This window comes from Canis lupus, chromosome 18, assembly GCF_048164855.1.
Source record: "Canis lupus baileyi chromosome 18, mCanLup2.hap1, whole genome shotgun sequence".
In the NCBI taxonomy this organism is placed as follows: domain Eukaryota; kingdom Metazoa; phylum Chordata; class Mammalia; order Carnivora; family Canidae; genus Canis; species Canis lupus.
Window position 1 is genome coordinate 4,550,266 of NC_132855.1, and position 22,491 is coordinate 4,572,756.

The window sequence follows — 22,491 nt, forward strand, 5'->3', positions numbered from 1 at the left end:
ATTCCTGTCTTATAAATAGTATCTCTTCCTTTCAGAAATGCCAGCAGGTGTCTCGGTTCTGTTTTCTAAACTGAAGTTTCCACAAAGGCATCTCTAAAGCTGAAAGGTCCCTGCAGGTCACCTTCTCCCAGGTTTACAAATGAAACAGCCAAGGCCCCAAGAAGTTATGTGGCTTGGCCAAGGTGACACAGTCAGATGGATTATACAGCAAAAAATACACCTGAAACTAAAAATCACAATGATCCCCTAAGAAACTGGTCACCAATAGGAAAACGAGGATGTGCAAATATTTGATATTTATTTAATGTCATGGATGTATGGCATAAAGAGCAATTCTTGGGACTCCAGGAAGAATAAAGAGAGCACCATTGTTCACCAGCTGACTAATCTCTTTCCTGAAGCTGATTCCTCAACTTCTAAACTCAGTGAAGGTGGCCGAGCCTCTGTGGGGTGCTCAGAGCTGGTCACATACCACTGCAGCAGGCAGCGTGTGTTAGGCTTGGGTGTCAAACGAAACAAAAAAGCAATCTGGCTTCCATGGTGATTGAATATAGAATAAATTAAATAAGCGGGAGGAATGACTCCTTTCCTTATGCTTATAATGCTGTTTTGTTTTACAAGTTCACATACAGTTATGTTAAAATGTGGCCCCACTGCTTAGAAGCATCACAGTGGCTCTGATCCTACCTTCTGACAATGTCTGCAAAATTTTATTATAAATTGAACGTGTACAATAAAAATCTATCCAATTCCCACAAATCAAGATTCTAAGGTTGCATTATAGAATGTCTAAAAAATAAGTGTTGTTTGGCTCTGAAGAATATCTATTAAATGAGAGCAAGGTAAACAAAGTATTAGTCAAAAATGTTTAAGATTTAGAATAGAGGATAATCTTACCATGTTACATATAATTTACTTATGTGTAAATGAGTGCACGTAAGATGTTCAGATATTTGTTTCCTGGAAAGTCATCTAATGTTTCTCAACCTTTTATACTACAACTTTCCAGTATACACTTGTTGAGAGAGAGCATATTTATTTATTTATTTATTTATTTATTTATTTATTTATTGAGAGAGAGCATTTTTAAAAATGATTTTCAGATCAGACAAAATTGCTAAAATTTTCAGCTCAGAAATAGTGGTTGTGTCATACTAATATCCACACTGGTTATTCTGCTCTTCTCCCTTTTTTTTCTCTTTTTTCCAAGCAAACTTTACACCCCGCCCTCCCCTCCCCCCCCTGCAATGTGGGGCTCAAACTCAGGAGCCTGAGGTCAAGAGCCACAGGATCTACCCAGTGAGCCAGGCAGGCATCCCTTCTCTTTTCCCTTGAGTTTGGCACCCTGCCCTCACTGTGGTCTTCATTATTGTCCTGGACTTTACCACGTGACATCTGGAGAGTTTCTCAGCCCTACTTCCTGCCTCTCCAGAGCCTTCTGGAAGTCCTCCACACACAGCAGGCGCTTCCAGTACCCTTTCACCATCCTCTTCCTGGCCCAGCAAGAGTGAACTCATTCCCCACTGGGGTGTATCAGTACTTACCAGGTCTTTTCCCCTTTCCCCTAATACTCCCTAACATGTGGCCTCCCCTGTCCTTTGCGCCCCAACTCTTTCTAATCCCCTTCTCTGTACTTGTTCATAATATCCCTTTCTGTCTGGGATCCTGGAATATGCTTTCCACAACACCCTGCCCCCAACCTTTCCAAAATCTACAAATGCTATGGCCCATTATGACCCACCTTAATTCCCACCTGCTCTGTGAAAGGGCCCGTACTCATCTGTTCATAGCGGTGGGAGGAGAAAAGAGGGAGGATACAGTGACAGTGACCTGCTAGAGCAGCTACAGCAGGGCTGACGGCTGTACTCACCCTCGTAATTACCCACAATGACCCCTGAGCAGACCCATGCCTCGACTCATGACTAGGTATAATTAACTATCCTTGGTAACCAAAACGGTAATTTTGGTTTCTTCTTCTACTCTCTGACATCAGTTTTGAACTTCTCATTGGAAGCTCATAGGTGGGATGGAGACCCCAATGCCTTTTACATAACTATAGAATCTATAGCATATAGAATGATAGTATGCTCTAATTTTAAGCATATAGGAGTTTCATAACTAATTATGAAATCATTAATTATTATTACACTGAATGAGAACTGAGGCACTCCCAATACCATTGCTTGAATCTACAGACCAGTGTCTTGGCCCTATTGATGCCCTTCACAGCAAAAGTCATTCCAACCCTGTGGTGGAATCATATGCGGGCATGGGTTATTTCCAGGTCATAAGGTCTCATTCCAAGTATAGACCTAATCATTTACTTAAAACAGCTTGCAGCCTTTCAAAGTCATAATTGAAGTTCTACAAATATGCTTAAAAATTGTTTTTCTGGGGGCACCTGGGTGGCTCACTGCTTGAGCACCTGCCTTTGGCTCAGGTCATGATCCCAGGGTCTTGGGATCGAATCCCACATTGGGCCCCCTGCAGGGAGCCTGTCTCTGCCTCTCTGTGTGTCTTTCATGAATAAATAAAATCCTAAAAAAAAAAATTGCTTTTTTGTCCTTCAATAATAAAGTGCTTAACAAAGTTCAAGGCTAATAAACAATGTCTAGTCTTAATGTCCGAATTGCCTAAGGCAATGGGAGTCTGACTATAGGCTGTCCTGCCTCCTCTCCCTGCCCCCAGACCGAGCTCACAGGTAAAGTGGGACAAGTTAAAGAAGGCTCCACCTTGAAATGTACATCGTACCCTTTTCTCCAGGCTGGTGCATTCTCCAAGATTGCTTTCCAGCTGTAGGAGAGAATGCATGCACGCACACGTGTGCGCACACACACAAACACAAACACGCGGAGCAAGAACTTGCCTAAACTAATGACATCTTGTGATGCCACAACTGATGCCTCAGGATCACTATGAGGGAGAGAAAAAGTGTTTTGTTCAAAGTTCTGTTTGGTCTGTTCCTGTTTCGTGTGTCTAAAAACAAGGGACTAACTGACCCAGAGCTATCTCATGTTTCCATGTCAGAGATGCCCTTGCAAGGTCAGAAGGATGGAAGGAAGAGAGATGGAAAAGCAAACAAAATACAGTTCTTGGATTTTTAACCCTCTCTTCTTTCTTTCTTTCTTTCTTTCTTTCTTTCTTTCTTTCTTTCTTTCTTTCTTTCTTTCTTTCTTTCTTTCTTTCTTTTTTTTTAGATCAAACTCCAGGCAAAGAAGAAAAAATTACTTAATTTGAACTTCTCAAGGAAAATTAGGAAAATAAAAGCATCTCCTACTTAGGATATTAAAAAGGCACAAGGAGTTTGCCCTCTCTTCCTCGGGCATTCACTTAATGTTCTTAATGTTCTTAAGATGTCACTGGAGAAAAAACCTTATATCCTATCTACAGATGTCCCTGTGATACGAGGAGACAGTCCCAGAAACCAGCGTCATAAAAACATATAATGAGATGTATCTATATTAGCATGATCATGCATTTTTGAAGGCACATATCAAAGTACATCTTGTTTAGTTTGTATAATTTTATGATGTTTGAAGCCACAGAAGAGGGAAAATGAAATAAAGGCAGGTTTGGAAGATTTACTTCAGCAAAAAGGCAAGACACAGAATTTCCATAACTGGTTCATTTGGTTTTTCTCCGGGTCTTGCATTTAGGTTCCCTAAATAGAACATCTAATTTCTAAAAAATCTATCACAGGCAGATAAACTCAAGGATTCCCAGTGAAATTATTTTTTAAAGCTGTACTTGTGATCATGCATAGATTGGTGTGAATAATACTAACAAAAAAACCCAAAAGCTTCACTACTTGCAGTTAAAAATGGGGCCGGGAGACTTAGAGTCAAATGAACAGCAACGCTTCTTGGACAACCAGACACCCAGATTCTATTCTGTGTTCGTCAACATTGTTATCTTGCCTAAGGCTATCACCTCGGGATACTTGTATTCTCAGTGTTTCTTTATCTTTAGACCATCTGACAATCTTTTTTTTTTTCTTTCTGAAAAACAAAACTGTTTTTCAAAAGTTCAACCAGGATTAAGCTTCTGGCAATATGGCAAAGTCTAGACTAGACAAAAAAAATTAAAAGCATCAATCTAGCAGTTACAATATTTAGTGCCTGTTTAGGTGAAAAAAAAAGCAAATGTTCCACTACGGTAATCTATCAAGAAATACAAGCTTTTTTTTTCAGGCTAGATTTATGGTCAATCTGGAGATGCTCCTGGCATTTTAATTTTGCGTTAAATGTAGAGAATTGTTAGAATGTGCTGGTGGAAATGGATTCAGCTCATTAGTACAAAGGGAGCAATGTGGTAGCTAAAGCAAGCCGTGAATGCGCCCACAGAGAAGAAAGCAAATGCCAGTAGAAATGCTACATGTGCCTTTCAGATTTGGCTCCAGTAAAGACATTCCTTGGTTTCCATTGAGATCATTTTAAACTGGATCTGCTATTTCTCTCATATATAAGAAATCTTCTTCTACAATGACACAGATAGAATGCTACTAAGCCAGTGAAGTAGAGACCCTTTGTGACCCAAATCGAAGAGTGACATTAAAAAAAAGAGGCTACAGATTAATCTGACATGATTCGTTTCATCCAAAGAACAAAAAACAGTCATTATACTTTCTATTTTCAATTCTACTACTTCATGCTTCCAAGTGTTTCTTATTTCAGCAGCATCATTTATATCTTGCAAAGCATTTCTCAACCTGCTGGGATTGCTAACTTGGAGCTCAGACCACTGAAGGGGGGGGGTGAAAAAAAAACACTGATTAAAAACGAAAGTCCCATCCTCCCATGTGGATTGTGTCTTCTGGGAGAGATGATCAAAACTATTAATAGTTCAATCACTGGATGGAGAGAGTTCCAAACTTTTATAGATAGTTTTCTTTTTCCCTGTGGAAATACTGCATTGCAGGAAAAAAGAAAGCAATAAATAATAAATATATTTTACAGGGAAATGTGATTTTCTGGAATTTAAGTGTCAAATAATGTAAAAAAATAGTTATTAATTTTTCTTTCTTTTTATTATTATTTTTTTTTACTAAGTCTTTCTGCCTTACCTGTGGGATCACCCCAAAGGCTCTCCTCCATTCTTGCAAAGGGATTGAGTCCCAAGACACGCCATCTATTTGGATTTCTCCCTCAGTGTTCACCAGTCTCAAAAGAGCAGATAACAAAGTACTTTTCCCTGATCCAGTTCTTCCCAAGAGGCCCACCTAGAAAACAAGAGAGACAGAATTACTCCAGTGACATACAGATACCATACCACAAATGTAATCTGGCGTTATACTTCACTAAAAAACACTGGAACTGTCTTGTTTTTTTATCGCCAGGGGGGAATTTCAACTTATTCTTTCAAACCTTTCTGTAATGCTCCCAACTCTGACCAATAGTGATCTGAAGCAAAACAATCCTGGAAAAAGAATATAGAAATTGGCCAGAGGGAGCTGGACTCTTAATTCTGACCCTTCATTTATCACTGACCTTTACTAATGGCATATAGATGAAAGATCCCATTTTGCACCAAGGACAACAAAGATACAATGTCTTCATGTGTACCATTTCTAAGGGTGGCCTCAAGCCAAAAGCTGGGCTCTATAAAGCTTGATCTAGTTCCTAATGCGAAGATGAGATTGAAAATTAATGAATCTGAAACAGTTGTAACATTCAGATACCGTCCATAATAAATTAGGCACCAGTTTAGGCCTGGCAATAAACAAGAAAGAGTTCAGTGAGCTCTGTGTTCCCAGAGAAGCAGGCCAAGCCTTGCCACTCAGTGGATAAGCACCTGGATAGTTGTCAAATCAAGTTCTTACATCTACCCTGGCTGGCAGGAAGAGAACCTGGAGAAGCAAAACGGATATTAAGGAAAGAAAGAAAAAACAAAACCTATTCTTGTTACCAAAGAGCACAGAATGGAAGTGCCAATGCCATGTGTCACAAGGGGAGAGCGGGTGCTCAGGCAGCCCATGGGGGTCCCACCTCTGTGCTCCAGGGGGGCTGCCGAGCACCTGGAGGAAGATGCTCTGAGTGGGCAGACATTGCTGCAACCATAAGCTGATCACTGAAATATGGCCCAACACTTAGTAGCACTGAATAAATGTTTACTTCCTTCCCCTTACGTGACTCCTGTTTCTCTTTTATATTTAGCTTTTTTTTATAGGAGAGCTGAGCTACTGGTCTTTTAGAGCAATGCTTTTTACACCACCTGTGGCAAAGAATAGTTTTGTGTTGCCCTGTTTTGCTGTTGTTGTTGTTGTTTCGGCTTTTTTAGTTTCCGATCCACTGCAAATCAGTACTTCAAAAGAAAAGATAATAAAAACGAATTTCTACATACTTACTCTCAATTCTTATACTTATCAAAGACCACTAACTGCTCATAAGCCAGAACCAATTCATGGACCACAAAGAATGCTTTAGATAATAACTTATTTAGATAATAACTTATGCTTTATTCGGAATCTGGTAATAAACTAGGCCTTTGGGATAAGTTGGTAAGCAATAATGACACCATGTCTTTTGTTCATAAGAGCTCCGTAATGAGGCTTTCACAGATGCTTAGTTTCTGAGACAACTGATAAAATCAGATAAACCAAAAGTTATACACAACATGTTTTTGACATTCCTCATACTACTGATCAGAAGCAGTAAATATTGTATTTATTTTTTCTTGATTATTCCTGTGTTAACCCAAGAATTTAAGTTCAGGAAGAACAGGGTGGTCTATATTCTTTTCCACTGAATTCTCACCACCTGCCACAGGGGTGGGTATACATAAAGTGCTCAATAAATGGTTGTTCGGATTGACTGAGGGTCAGGCAGATGGAAGAATGAACGAATGGAAAAATGACATACAGATCAGATAGATGGAAGGATGGATGGATGGATGGTTGGATGGATGGATGGATGGATAGAAAGAAGGAAGGAAGGAAAAGAGGGAAAGGGAGGGGGAGTGGGAGAGAAGGAAGATGAATGAACAAACTTATTTAGTTGACCTAACAAACAAATGAATTTAGTTAATTTTGGTCAAATATCATATCAAGTTTCATTTAAAAATCTTGTGAAATGTAATACACACACCTCCATTTCTGACTCAGCCCATGCTGTACAAACATATTCATCATATGTCATGATTTTTCAACCACAACAATAAAGCTTTTATAAGCAATCTGAATATGCCTTGTGTAGGTGAGGTATGGGGGAAGGAAAGTTCAACAAGAGGAAGTGATTTACTTTAAAGTCATATCACAAATTTAATCAGACAACAAAAAGAAATAAAAGGCAACCAGATTGGTAGGAAGCAGGAAAACTTTCACTATTTGCAGGTGACATAATACTCTATATAGAAAACCTAAGTGATCCCACCAAAAAAACTGCTAAAACTGATAAATTCAGTAAAGTCACAGGGTACAAAAGCATGTGCAGAAATTTGTTGCATTTCTATATACCAATAATGAAACAACAGAAAGAGAAATTCAGAAAACAATCTCATTTACAACTGTACCAAAAATAGTAAGATTTTGGTTAGGAATAAACCTAACCAAAGAGGTGAAAGACTTGTACTCTGAAAACTAAAAAACACTGATGAAAGAAATAGAAGATGACACAAAGAAATCAAAAGACATTCCATGCTCATGGATTGGAAAAACAAATATTGCTAAAATGTCTACTACCCAGAGCAATCTGCACTTTTAATGCAATCCCTATCAAAATACCAAGATTATTTTTCACAGAGCTGGAAGAAACAATCCTAAAATTTCTATGGAACCACAAAAGACCCCAAATAGCAAAAGCAACCTTGAAAACCAAAGCTGGAGGAATCACAATTCCAGATCTCAAGTTATATTACAAAGCTGTAGTGATCAAGACATTATTGTACTGGCACATAAACAGACATGTCCAATTTTCTGAGAAAACTCAGAATTGGACCCACAGCTTAGTGGTTAGTAAACCTTTGACAAAGTAGGAAAGAGTATTCTCTTGGGAAAAAAAAAAAAAAAACCTGTCTCTTCAACAATTCGTGCTGAGAAAACAGACAGCCACATGCAGAAGAATGAAACTAGACCACTTTCTAACACCAGACACAAAAATAAATTCAAAATGGATTAAAGACCTAAATGTGAGACCTGAAACCATAAGAATCCTAGAAGAGAGCACAGGTAATCAACTCTTTGACATCAGCCATAGCAACTTCTTTCCAGATGTGTCTCCTGAGGCAAGGGAAACAAAAGCAAAAATAAACTCTTGGGATTATATCAAAATGAAGGAAACAATCGATAAAACTAAAAGGCAACCTACAGAATGGGGGAAGGTATTTGCAAATGACAAATCTGATAAGGGGTTAATATCAAAAATCTGTAAAGAACTTATAAAACTCAACACTCAAAAGTGAATAACCCAATTTAAAAATGGACAGAAGAATAGACATTTCTCCAAAGAAGACACCCAGGTAGTCAACAGACATTTGAAAAGATGTTGATGCATCATCAGTCATCAGGGAAATACAAATCAAAACTACAAAGAGGTATCACCTCATACCTGTCAGAACGGCTGAAAGCAACAACAAAAGAAACAACAGGTGTTTGCAAGGATGCAGAGAAAACGAACCCTCATGCACTATCGGTGGGAATGTAAACTGGTGCAGCCACTGTGGAAACAGTCTGGAGGTTCCTCGAAAAGTTAAAAATAGAGCTACCCTACGATCCAGCAATTGCACTACTAGGTATTTGCCCAAAGAATACAAATATACTGTCTCAAAGGGATACATGCACCCTGATGTTTATAGCAGCACTATCTACAATAGTCAAATTATGGAAACAACCTAAGTGTCCAACAACTGATGGATAAAAATGTGATATATATATATAGAAATATTACTTAGCCATAAAAAAGAATGGAATCTTGCTATTTTCATCAACACGGATGGAGCTAGCAAGTATTTAATTCTATTTATTTATTTATTTGTTTGTTTGTTTTTTAGAGAGAAAGAGCGTGAGCAGGCAAGGAGCAGAGGGAAAGATGAAGAGAGAGAGTCTTAAGCAGGCTCCATAGTGTGGAGCCTGATGCAGGGTCAGTCTCACAACCCTGAGATCATGACCTGAACCAAAATCAAGAGTCAGATGCTTACTTGACTAAGCTACTCAGGTGCCCCTGGAGCTAGAGTATTACGCTAAGTGAACTAAGTCAGTCAGAGAAAAGGAAATACCACATGATTTCACTCATATGTGGAATTTAAGAAACAAAACAAATAAGCAAAGGGGGAAAAAAGAAGAGGGAGGGGCAAACCAAGAAACAGACTCTCAACTACGGAGAACCAACTGCTGGTTACCAGAGGGGAGGTGGGTGGGGGATGGATGAAATAGGTGATGGGGATTAAGGAGCACACTTGCGATGAGCACCAGGTGTTGTATGGAAGTCTTGAATCACTATATGTGCAACTGAAACTAATATCACACTGTATGTTAAGTAACTGGAATTTAAATAAAAACTTTAAAAAATAGATAAAAAATAACAAAGCCATATTACAAATTTTTTATCAAAAGCATCTTGAGGACCAGACCTCTATATCATTAGCCAAGGTTCTAATAACTACGATAAATGACCATGTTCCCTTTCAAGAAGCAAATACTGAAAGTTCTAGAGAATTCAGTTTTTATGTTGATATAAGGCTTAATTGAGAGGCAAATTGTAAATCTTTTGTTTAGCTTTCCAGTTTTGTAGCTGTTCTCTGATCCTTCTGTATTATTGAACTGAGGATACTGCATCATGTCTGACATGTTTCTAGCTGCAAGGAATCTTATTGGTCCATATCTAACAAAGTTTTCTTGTTTATATAATTGGCACATAATAATTCTTTTCCGGGATTTGTTTTTCCAGGCTTCTCAGTGATCTATTGAATAAGGCCAGGGTACTTCCCGCAAGTAAGCTTTTAAGGTATATCCTAATTGCAAGTCAGTGATTTCTAGTAACTTCAGTGAACTTCCTTTCCGAGAATTTTGGATCAAGATAAATCAAAATACTATGTGGACAGCTACACAATGTTGAATTCGGTGCTAGCTGTAATTGCTCCGTACCATGAATAGAACAGTCTCAGTACATTCTTTTCAAAGTGCTTGAGCCACTATTTTAGTATTGCAACAGATGGAAACCTACTATACTTATTTTTCATCTTCTGTGGTTTCCAGAAATCAAGATACCAAGTAAGATGAAATCTAGATCTCTAAAGTGGTAATTACTGTACCTTTTATATATTTACCATTAATGAACTATAATTCTTAACATAAGTTCTTGAGAATATGTTCCTCATAACTCTAAGGTTAATTACTGAATGATTCAGCTACTAAATACCAATTTCTATCACGACAGGATGCCATATGTGTTTCACAAATCAAACAGACATCATCTGAACCCTTGGCACTGTTTGTTTGTTCGTTTGTTTTACCCTTGACACTGTTTAAATTGCTTCTGGCATCTCAGGATTTTGAAGAGTCTACAAATAAAGAAATCAGGGAAGCTCACCCAAAAGAATAGACCTTGAAGTACTATTAAATACCTATTTAACTAGAAGACCATCCAGTACTGTGTTAGACACAATTTACCACCTAAGGCATTTTGATAAGTCTACGTTTATCATGAAGGACCTGGCTCCAAATTAGAATCCCAGTCTGCATTTTGAGAGGAAAAGAAAAGGGAAAAAGGAAGAGATATTCTATTGGGGAGAAGGTAATCTGGATATTAAAATTCCAGCAAAAAATCAAAAGCTTTTAAGAAAACAACTACTTGAAAGTAAAGTAAAAGTTGTAAAAATCTTGCTCTATTTCTCATGCATTGAAAATAAAATTTAAAGTACAGATTCTGTGAAGTAAAGGTCGAAATTAGGAGCAAAGAAGATAATAAGACACCTCTTCCCTAAGATAATTGTTACGGACAAAATGTTTTAACATAAAGACTGAATAACTTTTTTACATAAAATACTGATTTTAAAAATCTTTTGGGGATCCCTGGGTGGCGCAGCGGTTTGTCGCCTGCCTTTGGCCCAGGGCCCAATCCTGGAGACCCGGGATCGAATCCCACGTCAGGCTCCCGGTGCATGGAGCCTGCTTCTCCCTCTGCCTGTGTCTCTGCCTCTCTCTCTCTCTCTCTCTCTCTCTATCATAAATAAATAAAAATAAATTTTAAAAAAATCTTTCACCATGCTATGAGCTGAATATTTGTGTCTCCCCCAAATTCATATGTCAGCCTTTGGGAAGCGATTAGGTCATAAGGGTGGAACCTTCATGAATGAGATTAATGCCCTTATAAAGAAATCCCAGAAAGCTCTCTCACCTCTTTCACTGTATCAGGTTACAATGACAAGACAAACATCTATGAGGAAGTAGGTTCTTACCAGACAATGAATCTGCTGGCACCATGATCCTGGACTTCCCAGACAGAATTATGAGAAATAAATTTCTGTTGTTTATAAGCCACCTAGCCTATGATATCTTGTTACAGCAGCTCAAATGGACTCAGGCACACCATCCCAGCAAAAATGCTGAAATCCATTAAAAATTAAACAAGAGATGCCTATTTAAGTCCTTTTCAAATCTTTTCTTCTTTTTCTTTTTTCAAGAAGATGAATTAGACCACAGCTGATCTTGTAGGATTCTTGAATAATCAAGATAATATACTGAATTTTAGTATATTCTTGAGTCAGCATGCAAAAAGTATGTTTGGGACATCTTGTTATAGACGGCAAGATGCTCTTATATGTTCTAAGGGCAAGGCAGTAGAAATAACAATCTTAACAGACCTGCTCAAAATAATATTTTAACAATCAGTTCATACTCTAATCAATCATATCACGAGAAGTAGGTATAAGCTATTCATTCATGCATGCATTTAACATATAGTAAGCTAGGCAACGTGCTAAGCAAAGGGATTGAAAGATGGCAAATAGGACTTCTGATTTCTGGACCAAAATATAAGGAACTTGAATGTCATCACTTTGTCCTAACAAGTAAAAAGCTGAGCAAACTGAAAAATCAAAATTCTTCCATCTGTTAGAGAGTGAAGACACGGAACAAACCATAACCACCATAAATGGAAAGACACACAGATATAGAGAATCACAATTTATGAGAGAAGAAACCATGATCAGAAAGTTCACCATGACCAAGTAGGATTTATCCCCGGGACACAAGGCTGGTTCAACACCCGTAAAACAATCAATGTGATTCATCATATCAGCAAGAGAAAAACCAAGAACCATATGATCCTCTCATTAGATGCAGAGAAAGCATTTGACAAAATACAGCATCCATTTCTGATCAAAACTCTTCAGAGTGTAGGGATAGAGGGAACATTCCTCGACATCTTAAAAGCCATCTATGAAAAGCCCACAGCAAATATCATTCTCAATGGGGAAGCACTGGGAGCCTTTCCCCTAAGATCAGGAACAAGACAGGGATGTCCACTCTTACCACTGCTATTCAACATAGTACTAGAAGTCCTAGCCTCAGCAATCAGACAACAAAAAGACATTAAAGGCATTCAAATTGGCAAAGAAGAAGTCAAACTCTCCCTCTTTGCCGATGACATGATACTCTACATAGAAAACCCAAAAGCCTCCACCCCAAGATTGCTAGAGCTCATACAGCAATTTGGTAGCGTGGCAGGATACAAAATCAATGCCCAGAAATCAGTGGCATTTCTATACACTAACAATGAGACTGAAGAAAGAAAAATTAAGGAGTCAATCCCATTTACAATAGCACCCAAAAGCATAAGATACCTAGGAATAAACCCAACCAAAGAAGTAAAGGATCTATACCCTCAAAACTATAGAACACTTCTGAAAGAAATTGAGGAAGACACAAAGAGATGGAAAAATATTCCATGCTCAGGGATTGGCAGAATTAATATTGTGAAAATGTCAATGTTACCCAGGGCAATTTACACGTTTAATGCAATCCCTATCAAAATACCATGGACTTTCTTCAGAGAGTTAGAACAAATTATTTTAAGATTTGTGTGGAATCAGAAAAGACCCCGAATAGCCAGGGGAATTTTAAAAAAGAAAACCATATCTGTGGGCATCACAATGCCAGATTTCAGGTTGTACTACAAAGCTGTGGTCATCAAGACAGTGTGGTACTGGCACAAAAACAGACACATAGATCAATGGAACAGAATAGAGAACCCAGAAGTGGACCCTCAACTTTATGGTCAACTAATATTTGATAAAGGAGGAAAGACTATCCATTGGAAGAAAGACAGTCTCTTCAATAAATGCTGCTGGGAAAATTGGACATCCACATGCAGAAGAATGAAACTAGACCACTCTCTTTCACCATACACAAAGATAAACTCAAAATGGATGAAAGATCTAAATGTGAGACAAGATTCCATCAAAATCCTAGAGGAAAACATGGGCAACACCCTTTTTGAACTCGGCCACGTAACTTCTTGCAAGATACATCCACGAAGGCAAAAGAAACAAAAGCAAAAATGAACTATTGGGACTTCATCAAGATAAGAAGCTTTTGCACAGCAAAGGATACAGTCAACAAAACTAAAAGACAACCTACAGAATGGGAGAAGATATTTGCAAATGACATATCAGATAAAGGGCTAGTTTCCAAGATCTATAAAGAACTTATTAAACTCAACACCAAAGAAACAAACAATCCCATCATGAAATGGGCAAAAGACATGAAGAGAAATCTCACAGAGGAAGACATAGACATGGCCAACATGCACATGAGAAAATGCTCTGCATCACTTGCCATCAGGGAAATACAAATCAAAACCACAATGAGATACCACCTCACACCAGTGAGAATGGGGAACATTAACAAGGCAGGAAACCACAAATGTTGGAGAGGATGTGGAGAAAAGGGAACCCTCTTACACTGTTGGTGGGAATGTGAACTGGTGCAGCCACTCTGGAAAACTGTGGAGGTTCCTCAAAGAGTTAAAAATGGACCTGCCCTACGACCCAGCAATTGCACTGTTGGGGATTTACCCCAAAGATACAAATGCAATGAAACGCCGGGACACCTGCACCCCGATGTTTATAGCAGCAATGGCCACAATAGCCAAACTGTGGAAGGAGCCTCGGTGTCCATCGAAAGATGATGGATAAAGAAGCTGTGGTTTATGTATACAATGGAATATTCCTCAGCCATTAGAAATGACAAATACCCACCATTTGCTTCAACGTGGATGGAACTGGAGGGTATTATGCTGAGTGAAGTAAGTCAATCGGAGAAGGACAGACATTATATGTTCTCATTCATTAGGGGAATATAAATAATAGTGAAAGGGAATATAAGGGAAGGGAGAAGAAATGTGTGGGAAATATCAGAAAGGGAGACAGAACATAAAGACTCCTAACTCTGGGAAACAAACTAGGGGTGGTAGAAGGGGAGGAGGGCGGGGGGGTGGGAGTGAATGGGTGACGGGCACTGGGGGTTATTCTGTATGTTGGTAAATTGAACACGAATAAAAAAATAAATAAAAAAAAGAGAAAGTTCACAGAAACTAGAATCAGGGTAAAAATCTCTAAACTGTAACTGACAAATTACTGGAGGATCAATGTGGACAAGTCTGAGGGCAAAAAAGTCAGGGGGAGGCCATTTGTAGAAGGGCCATTTTGTGAATATTACCTCCAGGAGCCCAATGATGTTTACCATTTCACAGTGAAAAACACAGAAAAATCCCTGATGCATCCAGTAGGAGGAGGGAGAAAGCAACAATTTTGTAATACTCCAGAGCATTAGAGAATTCAGTTCTTCATAAGACTGCCTTCAAGAGAAACTATTTTATGAGAGCTTAACCTATTGGGGTTTTTATTAGAACCCAATTGATCTAGGGAAGGAAAATACCCAACTCCAATTCACAGTTCATCCTGTGGCTGCAGTGAAAGCAGTACAGAGGGAAATTTATAGCATTAAAGGCATATATTAGAAAAGAAGACAAATCTAAAATAGTCTAAGTTTCTATATAGTCTAAGTTTCTACTATGGGAAACTAGAAAAAGAAGAGTAAGTTACATTGAAAGAAAGCAGAAGAGAAATCGTAAAAATTAGTGCAGAATCATCTAGTTGAAAATAGGAAATAAGTAGAGAAAATCAGTGAAAGCTGGTTCTTAGAAAAAGATCAATAAAATTAATAAGCTTCTAGCCAGACTTAACTAAGAAAACAAGGGAATTAGTAATTAAACAAATTACTAATATTAGAATTGCAAGAGAGGACATCACTGCATATCCCATCATATGAGAATAATAAAGTAATACTATAAGCAACTATATGTCCAGCAATTTGAAAATCTACATGAAATGTACCAATTCCTCAAAAGATACAATCTTCCAACACTCACACAAGAATTAGACAATCTAAATAGGCATATATATCTTTTAAAGAAATGTTATCAATACTTAACAACCTTCCAATTCAGAAATCTCCAGGTCCAGATACATTCACTGGTGAATTCTATCAAATATTTAAAGTAGAAATTCTATCAATCCTCTACAAATTCTTCCAGGAGATGGAAGCAGAGGGAATACTTCCTAACTATTCTATGAGGCCTACATTAACAACCACCACCAACAACCAAAAGCAGGCAAAGACATTAGAGACCACTTCTCATGAACATAGTACCAAAAATCTTCAACAAAATATTAGCAAATCCAATCCAACAACGTACAAAGAGATTATATACCATGACCAAGTGTAATTTATTCCAGATACACAAGGTTGGTTCAAAATTCAAAATGAATATAATCTACTCTATCAATGCCCTAAACTAAGAAAAATCACAATTTGTATCAATAGATGCAGAACTCATTTGACAAGATCCAATGCTAATTCCTGAGAAAAACTCTGCAGAGTAGGAATAAAGGGGAACTTCCTTAACTTGAAAAAGACATCTATAATGACCCTCTAGTTAACATTGCATGTAAGGGTGAGAAACTCAAAAGACTTCCTGCTAAGATCAGGAACAAGGCAAGGATATCCTTTCTCATAACTCCTTTTCCACATTATACCATTATACTGGAAAGTCCAGCTAAGGCATTAAGACCAGAAAAGGAAATTAAAAGCATGCAGATTGGGGAGAAAGAAACAAAACTGTCTTTGTTCACAAATGACATCATATACATAGAAAATCTAGAAGATCAGCAATAAAATTCCTGGAACTAATAAGTGTTAACAGCAAAGTTGTAGGATACAAGGTTAATATGCAAAAATCAATTCCTTTGCTAAATACCAGCAACGAACAAGTGGAATTTGAAATTAAAGACATATTACCATTTACATTAGCACTCCCAAAACAAAATACTTAGATATAAATGTAAGAAAATATAATATACAAAATCTAGATGAGAAAAACCACAAAATTCTGATGAATGAACTCAAAGAAAAAGTAGGTAAATAGAGAAATGGTCCATGTTCGTGAAAAGAAAGATTCAGTATTGTCAAGATATCGATTCTTCCCAACTTGATCTATAGATTCAATGTGATCCCAGTCAAAATCTCAGCAAGTGGGATCCCTGGGTGGCACAGCGGTTTGGCGCCTGCCTTTGGCCCAGAGCGTGATCCTGGAGATCCGGGATCGAATCCCACGTCGGGCTCCCGGTGCATGGAGCCTGCTTCTCTCTCTGCCTGTGTCTCTGCCTCTCTCTCTCTGTGTGTGTGTGACTATCATAAATAAATAAAAAAGAAATTTAAAAAAATCTCAGCAAGTTATTTTGTGGAGCTGACAAGTTGATTCTAAAGTTTATATGGAGATGCAAAAGATCTTGAGTAACCAACACAATACTGAAGAAGAAAAACAAAGTTACAGGACTGACATTACTCAATTCCCACGACTTTGCCTTATCATGGACTTAAAAGATCAAGGCTGTATAACATGAACACCTGCAGTTTCCCAACTCTTTTTTTTTTTTTTAAAGATCTTAATTGCCCAACTCTTTACTCATCTTTCTCTTTAACCCCAGTTATCTGCTTTCCTTCTGTCTCAAAAAACAAAACAAAACAACCAAAATCTCTATAGTGCAAAGGCAAAAGAGCCTCCATATAGCCATCCTCTTAGGCAGGTGGTCTTGCTACCCCTTTCCCACACCAATGTCAGTGCTCTACAGAACTCTCCATTTCAGTACTCCCCCATTCCCTAACACTTTGCAGTTGGACTTCTACCTTCATTTCTCTGCACCCAATGACTGTCTTAAACTGGGCTCTCATTCTTGGAAGGGAATGTATCAGTGATACCGACTACTGTCCCTACACACCCAGAGTTCTTACTCAGTAGGGTTGAGTGAGGCCAAAGAATATGCATTTCTCACAAGTTCCTGAGTGATATAGATGATCCTGGTCCAGGGAACCACACTTTGAGAATCACTGCTCTCTTGAAGATGACCAAAGACTACTCAGGAGCAAAACTGAGTAAGATTTTCTGAGTCTTCAACTTCCTTTGTTACTTCAGCTCCCAAGATCAATAATTCTCATTATTTTGCTCTAGGTATGCCTTCCACTTTATCCTTTATGCATCCTCCAATCTGACCAAACTAGTCATTGTTTCCTGTACATGCCCCATGCCTTCGATTATTCCCTCTGCTTACCCTTTTTCACTCACCTTTGCTTGTTCAAATATACAGCTCAAGTCTCAAAGTCTCCTTCTAAATGCCACTTCCTGTGGAAAACTTTCCCTGAATAGCACAACTCCCAGCCAACTGATACTAACTGCTTCCTCCTTGCCTCTGCATTATACCTATGCATCTTTTATTCAAGGGTATAACAAGGGTTTTTGGAACCTGAGGCTTATACAATATGGAGGAGGAGTTATTTCCAAGAATAAAGATTTCATACTTAGAAATATAAAATTAAGTACATGGCCTTGGAAGGGGTTCAGGCAAGTAAACTCTGAAATTTAAGCTTTGTTAACTTCACAGTGATCTGCTTCAGTTCTTACTGGATCTTGCATTTCCCCTTAGAGGGGCATCTTCTGGGACAGATATCTCTTTTTTTCTCTTCCTTTCTCTCTCTCTCCTTTGGCTCCTTCTTTTTCTACTTTTAAGGGAAGCAAGTGAAAAATAACTTTAAAGTCAGACAGATCTGAGTTTAAGATCCCTGCTAACTCACTCACTTAATTGAACTTCAGTTTCTTCCACTGCACAAAACGGGTAATAGTATCTACCTTTGGGATTATAATAAGATCAAATGTGATAGCAAATAAATGTCTTTAGACAGTGCTTAGAACATGATAAGCACTTGATAAACATTAGCTTCTCTCTTTGGATGGCAAGATCCATAGCCTTACGTAAGTAATTTTCAATTCCCTCAGAGCACCTACCGTTCCTTGCAAAGAATATTTAGTGAACACATATGGCCTATTTTCTATATAAAGTTTCTGAGAACATTAAATGCCTAAGCATACTGCTTCTTCCTCATTTTACAGCAGCTCTTATTATTACTCTCACATCAAGGAAACTACCTACAGAAATGAGGACTCTGCAAATTGTCACACTCGTAGGACTCGGTTGGATTTAATTTAGCAAGCAAGTTAGCATCAGTGAAGCAAAGGGTTGGGAAGATGTCAGGAGGAGAGAAAGGAAATAATTTACCAAGGCTTCTCACTCTGGTTTATGTCAACTTATTTGCTGCTATTGTTTGTAACTTGACATCACTTTTGGAATCTGTCCTGGTGGTCCCAAGGACGTTTTCAGCTACTTGTGGCACTCACTGATGTGCAAAGCAAAAGAGAAAACTTAATTGTGTGTTTTCTCAACACAAGGGAGGGACAAAGGCAAATAATTTTACATAGTTCTAATGTACACAACCTCATTCTAATAGAAGGGACAAATTCAATCTAAAACCTACTCTTTCCATTTGTGCTGATTTAAAACTGTTTTCACTCTAAAATTACAAATGAAAGAGGAGAAATAACAACCAACACCACAGGAATACAATCATAAGAGAATATCATCAAAAAGTATATGCCCCAAATTGGACAACCTAGAAGAAATAAGCAATTCCTACAAACATATAAATACCAAAACTGAAACAGGAAGAAATAGAAAATTTGAACAGAATTATAACCAGCAAAGAAATTGAATCAGTAATCAAAAAACTCCCAAAAAACAAAAGTCCAGGACCAACCATATGGCTTCACAGGTGAATTCTACCAACATTTAAAGAAGAGTTAATACATCTTCTCAAGAAGAGAAAATAGAAAAGGAAAAACAAACAACAGAAAAACAAACCCATCCAAATTCATTCTATGAGGCCACCATTACCCTAATACCAAAACTAGATATGGACACCACAAAAAAAAAAGAACTACAAGTCAATATCACTGATGAACATAAATGCAAAAATCTTCAACAAACTACTAGCAAACAAAATTCAACAATACATTAAAAAAAATTGCACCATAATTGCAAATTATTCACCATGACCAAGTGGGATTTATTCCTCGGTTGCAAGGATGGTTCAATATTCACATATCAGTCAACATTAATCAACGATGATACATCATGTCAATAAGAGAGAAGAACCATATGAACATTTCAATAGACACAGAAAAAGCATTTGATGAAGTACAACATCCATTCATGATACAAACCCTCTACAAAGTAGGTTTAGAGGTAACATACCAACATTATAAAGGCCATCTATGAAAAACGGATAGCCAATATCATACTTAATGGGGAAAAACAGGAGTATTTCCCTAAGGTCAGGAACGAGACAATGATGTCCACTCTCCCACTCTCACCACTTTTATTAAACACAGTACTGGAAGTCCTAGCTACAGCAATCAGACAACAAAAAGAAATAAAAGGCATCCATTGGTAAAAAGCAGTAAAACTTTCGCTATTTGCAGATGACATAATACTCTATATAGAAAATCCACATGATCCTATCCAAAAAAACTGCTAAAAAAATTCAGTAAAGTCGCAGGGTACAAAAGCATGTACAGAAATCTGTTGCATTTCTATACACCAATAATGAAACAGCAGAAAGAGAAATTCAGAAAACAATCCCATTTACAACTGTACCAAAAATAGTAAAATACCTAGGAATAAACCTAACCAAAGAGGTGAAAGACTTGTACTCTGAAAACTAGAAAACACTGATGAAAGAAACAGAAGATGACACAACAAATCAAAAGACATTCCACACTCATGGATTGGAAAAACAAATATTGCTAAAATGTCTCTACTACCCAGAGCAATCTGCACTTTTAATGCAATCCCTTATCAAAATACCAACAGCATTTTTCACAGAGCTAGAACAATCCTAAAATTTCTATGGAACCACAAAAGACCCTGAAGAGCCAACGCAACCTTGAAAAAGAAAGCAAAGCTGGAGGAATCACAATTCCAGATCTCAAGTTATATTACAATACAAAGCTGTAGTGATCAAGACATTATTTTACTGGCATAAAAATAGACATATAGATCAATGGAACACAATAGAAAACTCCGAATTGGACCCACAGCTATGTAGTCAGTTAATCTTTGACAAAGCAGGAAAGAATATCCAATGAAAAGAAATACCGTCTCTTCAACAAAGGATGCTGAGAAAACAGACAGCCACATGCAGAAGAATGAAACTGGACCACTTTCTTACAATAGACACAAAAATAAATTCAAAATGGATCAAAGACCTAAATGTGAGACCTGAAACCATAAGAATCCTAGAAGAGAGCACAGGCAGTCAACTCTTTGACATCGGCTATAGCAACTTCTTTCCAGATGTGTCTTCATGAAAAAATAATGGCTTCATATTTAATAACTTGAAATATGTGTATTCAATATTGGCCTGGTCTGTAATAATAATAATGCTACCAATGGACTTTACCAAGACATTGCTTGAGGCTACCGAGATTTACTTACTAAACACAGGTCAAACAAAGCAAAGAATATTTAAATCTCACCCTCTGGCCAGGACTTATTGAGAAGGAAATGTTCTCTAATATGGCATTCCCACCATCTATATACTTTGCTGTGAGGTCTTTGACAGTCATTTGGCCCCCTGAGGGCCAGATATCATCTTCCCTCACATGCCGATTCTCAGTAATCGTAACTTTTGAGAGTTGGGCATCCTTGGATGGTTTGAATGACTTGGTAGGTGGTTTACTTTCTTCTGTAGGCATGTCAATAAACTTGAAGACTCGGCTCACCGATCGCATCTGAAACGAAATAACAATATTTTATTTTTGTTTGCTTAATACCTGCAGGCAATGTCATAATTAGTGTGATGTTTCCTTACAAAATAACATGTAAGATGTGACGCTGCTTGTCGTCACCTGGTTATTTGTCAGGAGGTTTTTCAATGAACTAACAGGAAATAATTGGATATAATTAAAAGCTTAACCAAAGAGAATTAACTAGGATTTATATAAATGGGCTCTGTATAGACCTGTTTATTTTTGTGATCATTTAATTCTCAGTTATGCAAGCCACACATCAATAGACAAACTATACTCAAAGGAATAGATGATGTCAAGGGGAAATTTTTTTCTTCAACTATGAGCAACACTGCACACTGTTGTACAACTGGTATATTATAATAAAACATTCCACACCTCAAAACCATTACTGAAGATTCTCACCTTTCAAACTGCCTTAAAAACTGTCTACAATTCTCTGGGTCAGTTGGGTGGCAAGTGGACCCTTGATGCTCAGTAAATTTTGAATGACCTCACAATAATCTTCAAACAAATTTAAGTCACTCTTCTATATCTGTGGTAAATAGTTACATTTTTAATACAAATTACTTACAGATCAATTTCCATTGTTGAGGAAAATGTCACTGTATATAAAAATTGTATATGAAATTAAATACACAATTGCTCTATAAATCTATTCATGTAACATTTAATAAAGTACACCTTTAATGTACACAGAAATAAAAGAGCTCATGTATTTCTTAAAGGTGCTTAAATTCTTCGAAAAGAACATATACCTCTGGATAGTTATGATTTATTGCAATTTGGAATTTAATTTTTAAAATAGCCTTGCAAATAATAGGCACTTAATAAATATTTGAAAAATTCATAAAGGAATGAATATGTGAATGATTACATATATGAATAAATAAATTAATAACAAGAGAGTTGAAGACTTTGAATTCACTCAATTTCTATTTTTAATAGATGTCCTTGATGACTTAGCCCTTCCCAGGAATTACTAGCTTCCTGCAAGGAAATTGATTGCTTTTTTTTTTTTTTTTTTTTTTTTTGTCTGAAAAGTAATTACTGATTCTGGCTTTCCTCAGTCAAAATTCAACCCTCGCCTTTACAATGTTAAATGTTTATAGCCTTAGTTATAGTTAAGGCTTAGATTATTAAAAATGATATCTTTTGCAAAATAAAGGAAGGTGGAAAGAAATGTATTCAGGGCATTTGCTTCTATTATTACTATTTTTCATTATCAAAACATGGGACAGGAAATTGTTTTCATCTTTAATGTGGAATTATTGGTAAATAAATCAGAAGAATTTAAATA

General features: G+C 37.3%; 1 protein-coding gene across 1 annotated transcript in view; it reads right to left on the minus strand.

The window, feature by feature from the left end:
• Positions 1 to 22,491, minus strand: part of CFTR (CF transmembrane conductance regulator) — a 164,052-nt gene that overhangs the window by 16,130 nt on the left and 125,431 nt on the right. The window contains exons 22-23 of the mRNA XM_072783316.1: positions 20,919 to 21,173; positions 5,063 to 5,218 (exon numbers count right to left, since the gene is read on the minus strand). Coding sequence (XP_072639417.1) covers positions 5,063 to 5,218; positions 20,919 to 21,173 — 411 coding nt within the window. The remainder of the gene's footprint in view (positions 1 to 5,062; positions 5,219 to 20,918; positions 21,174 to 22,491) is intronic.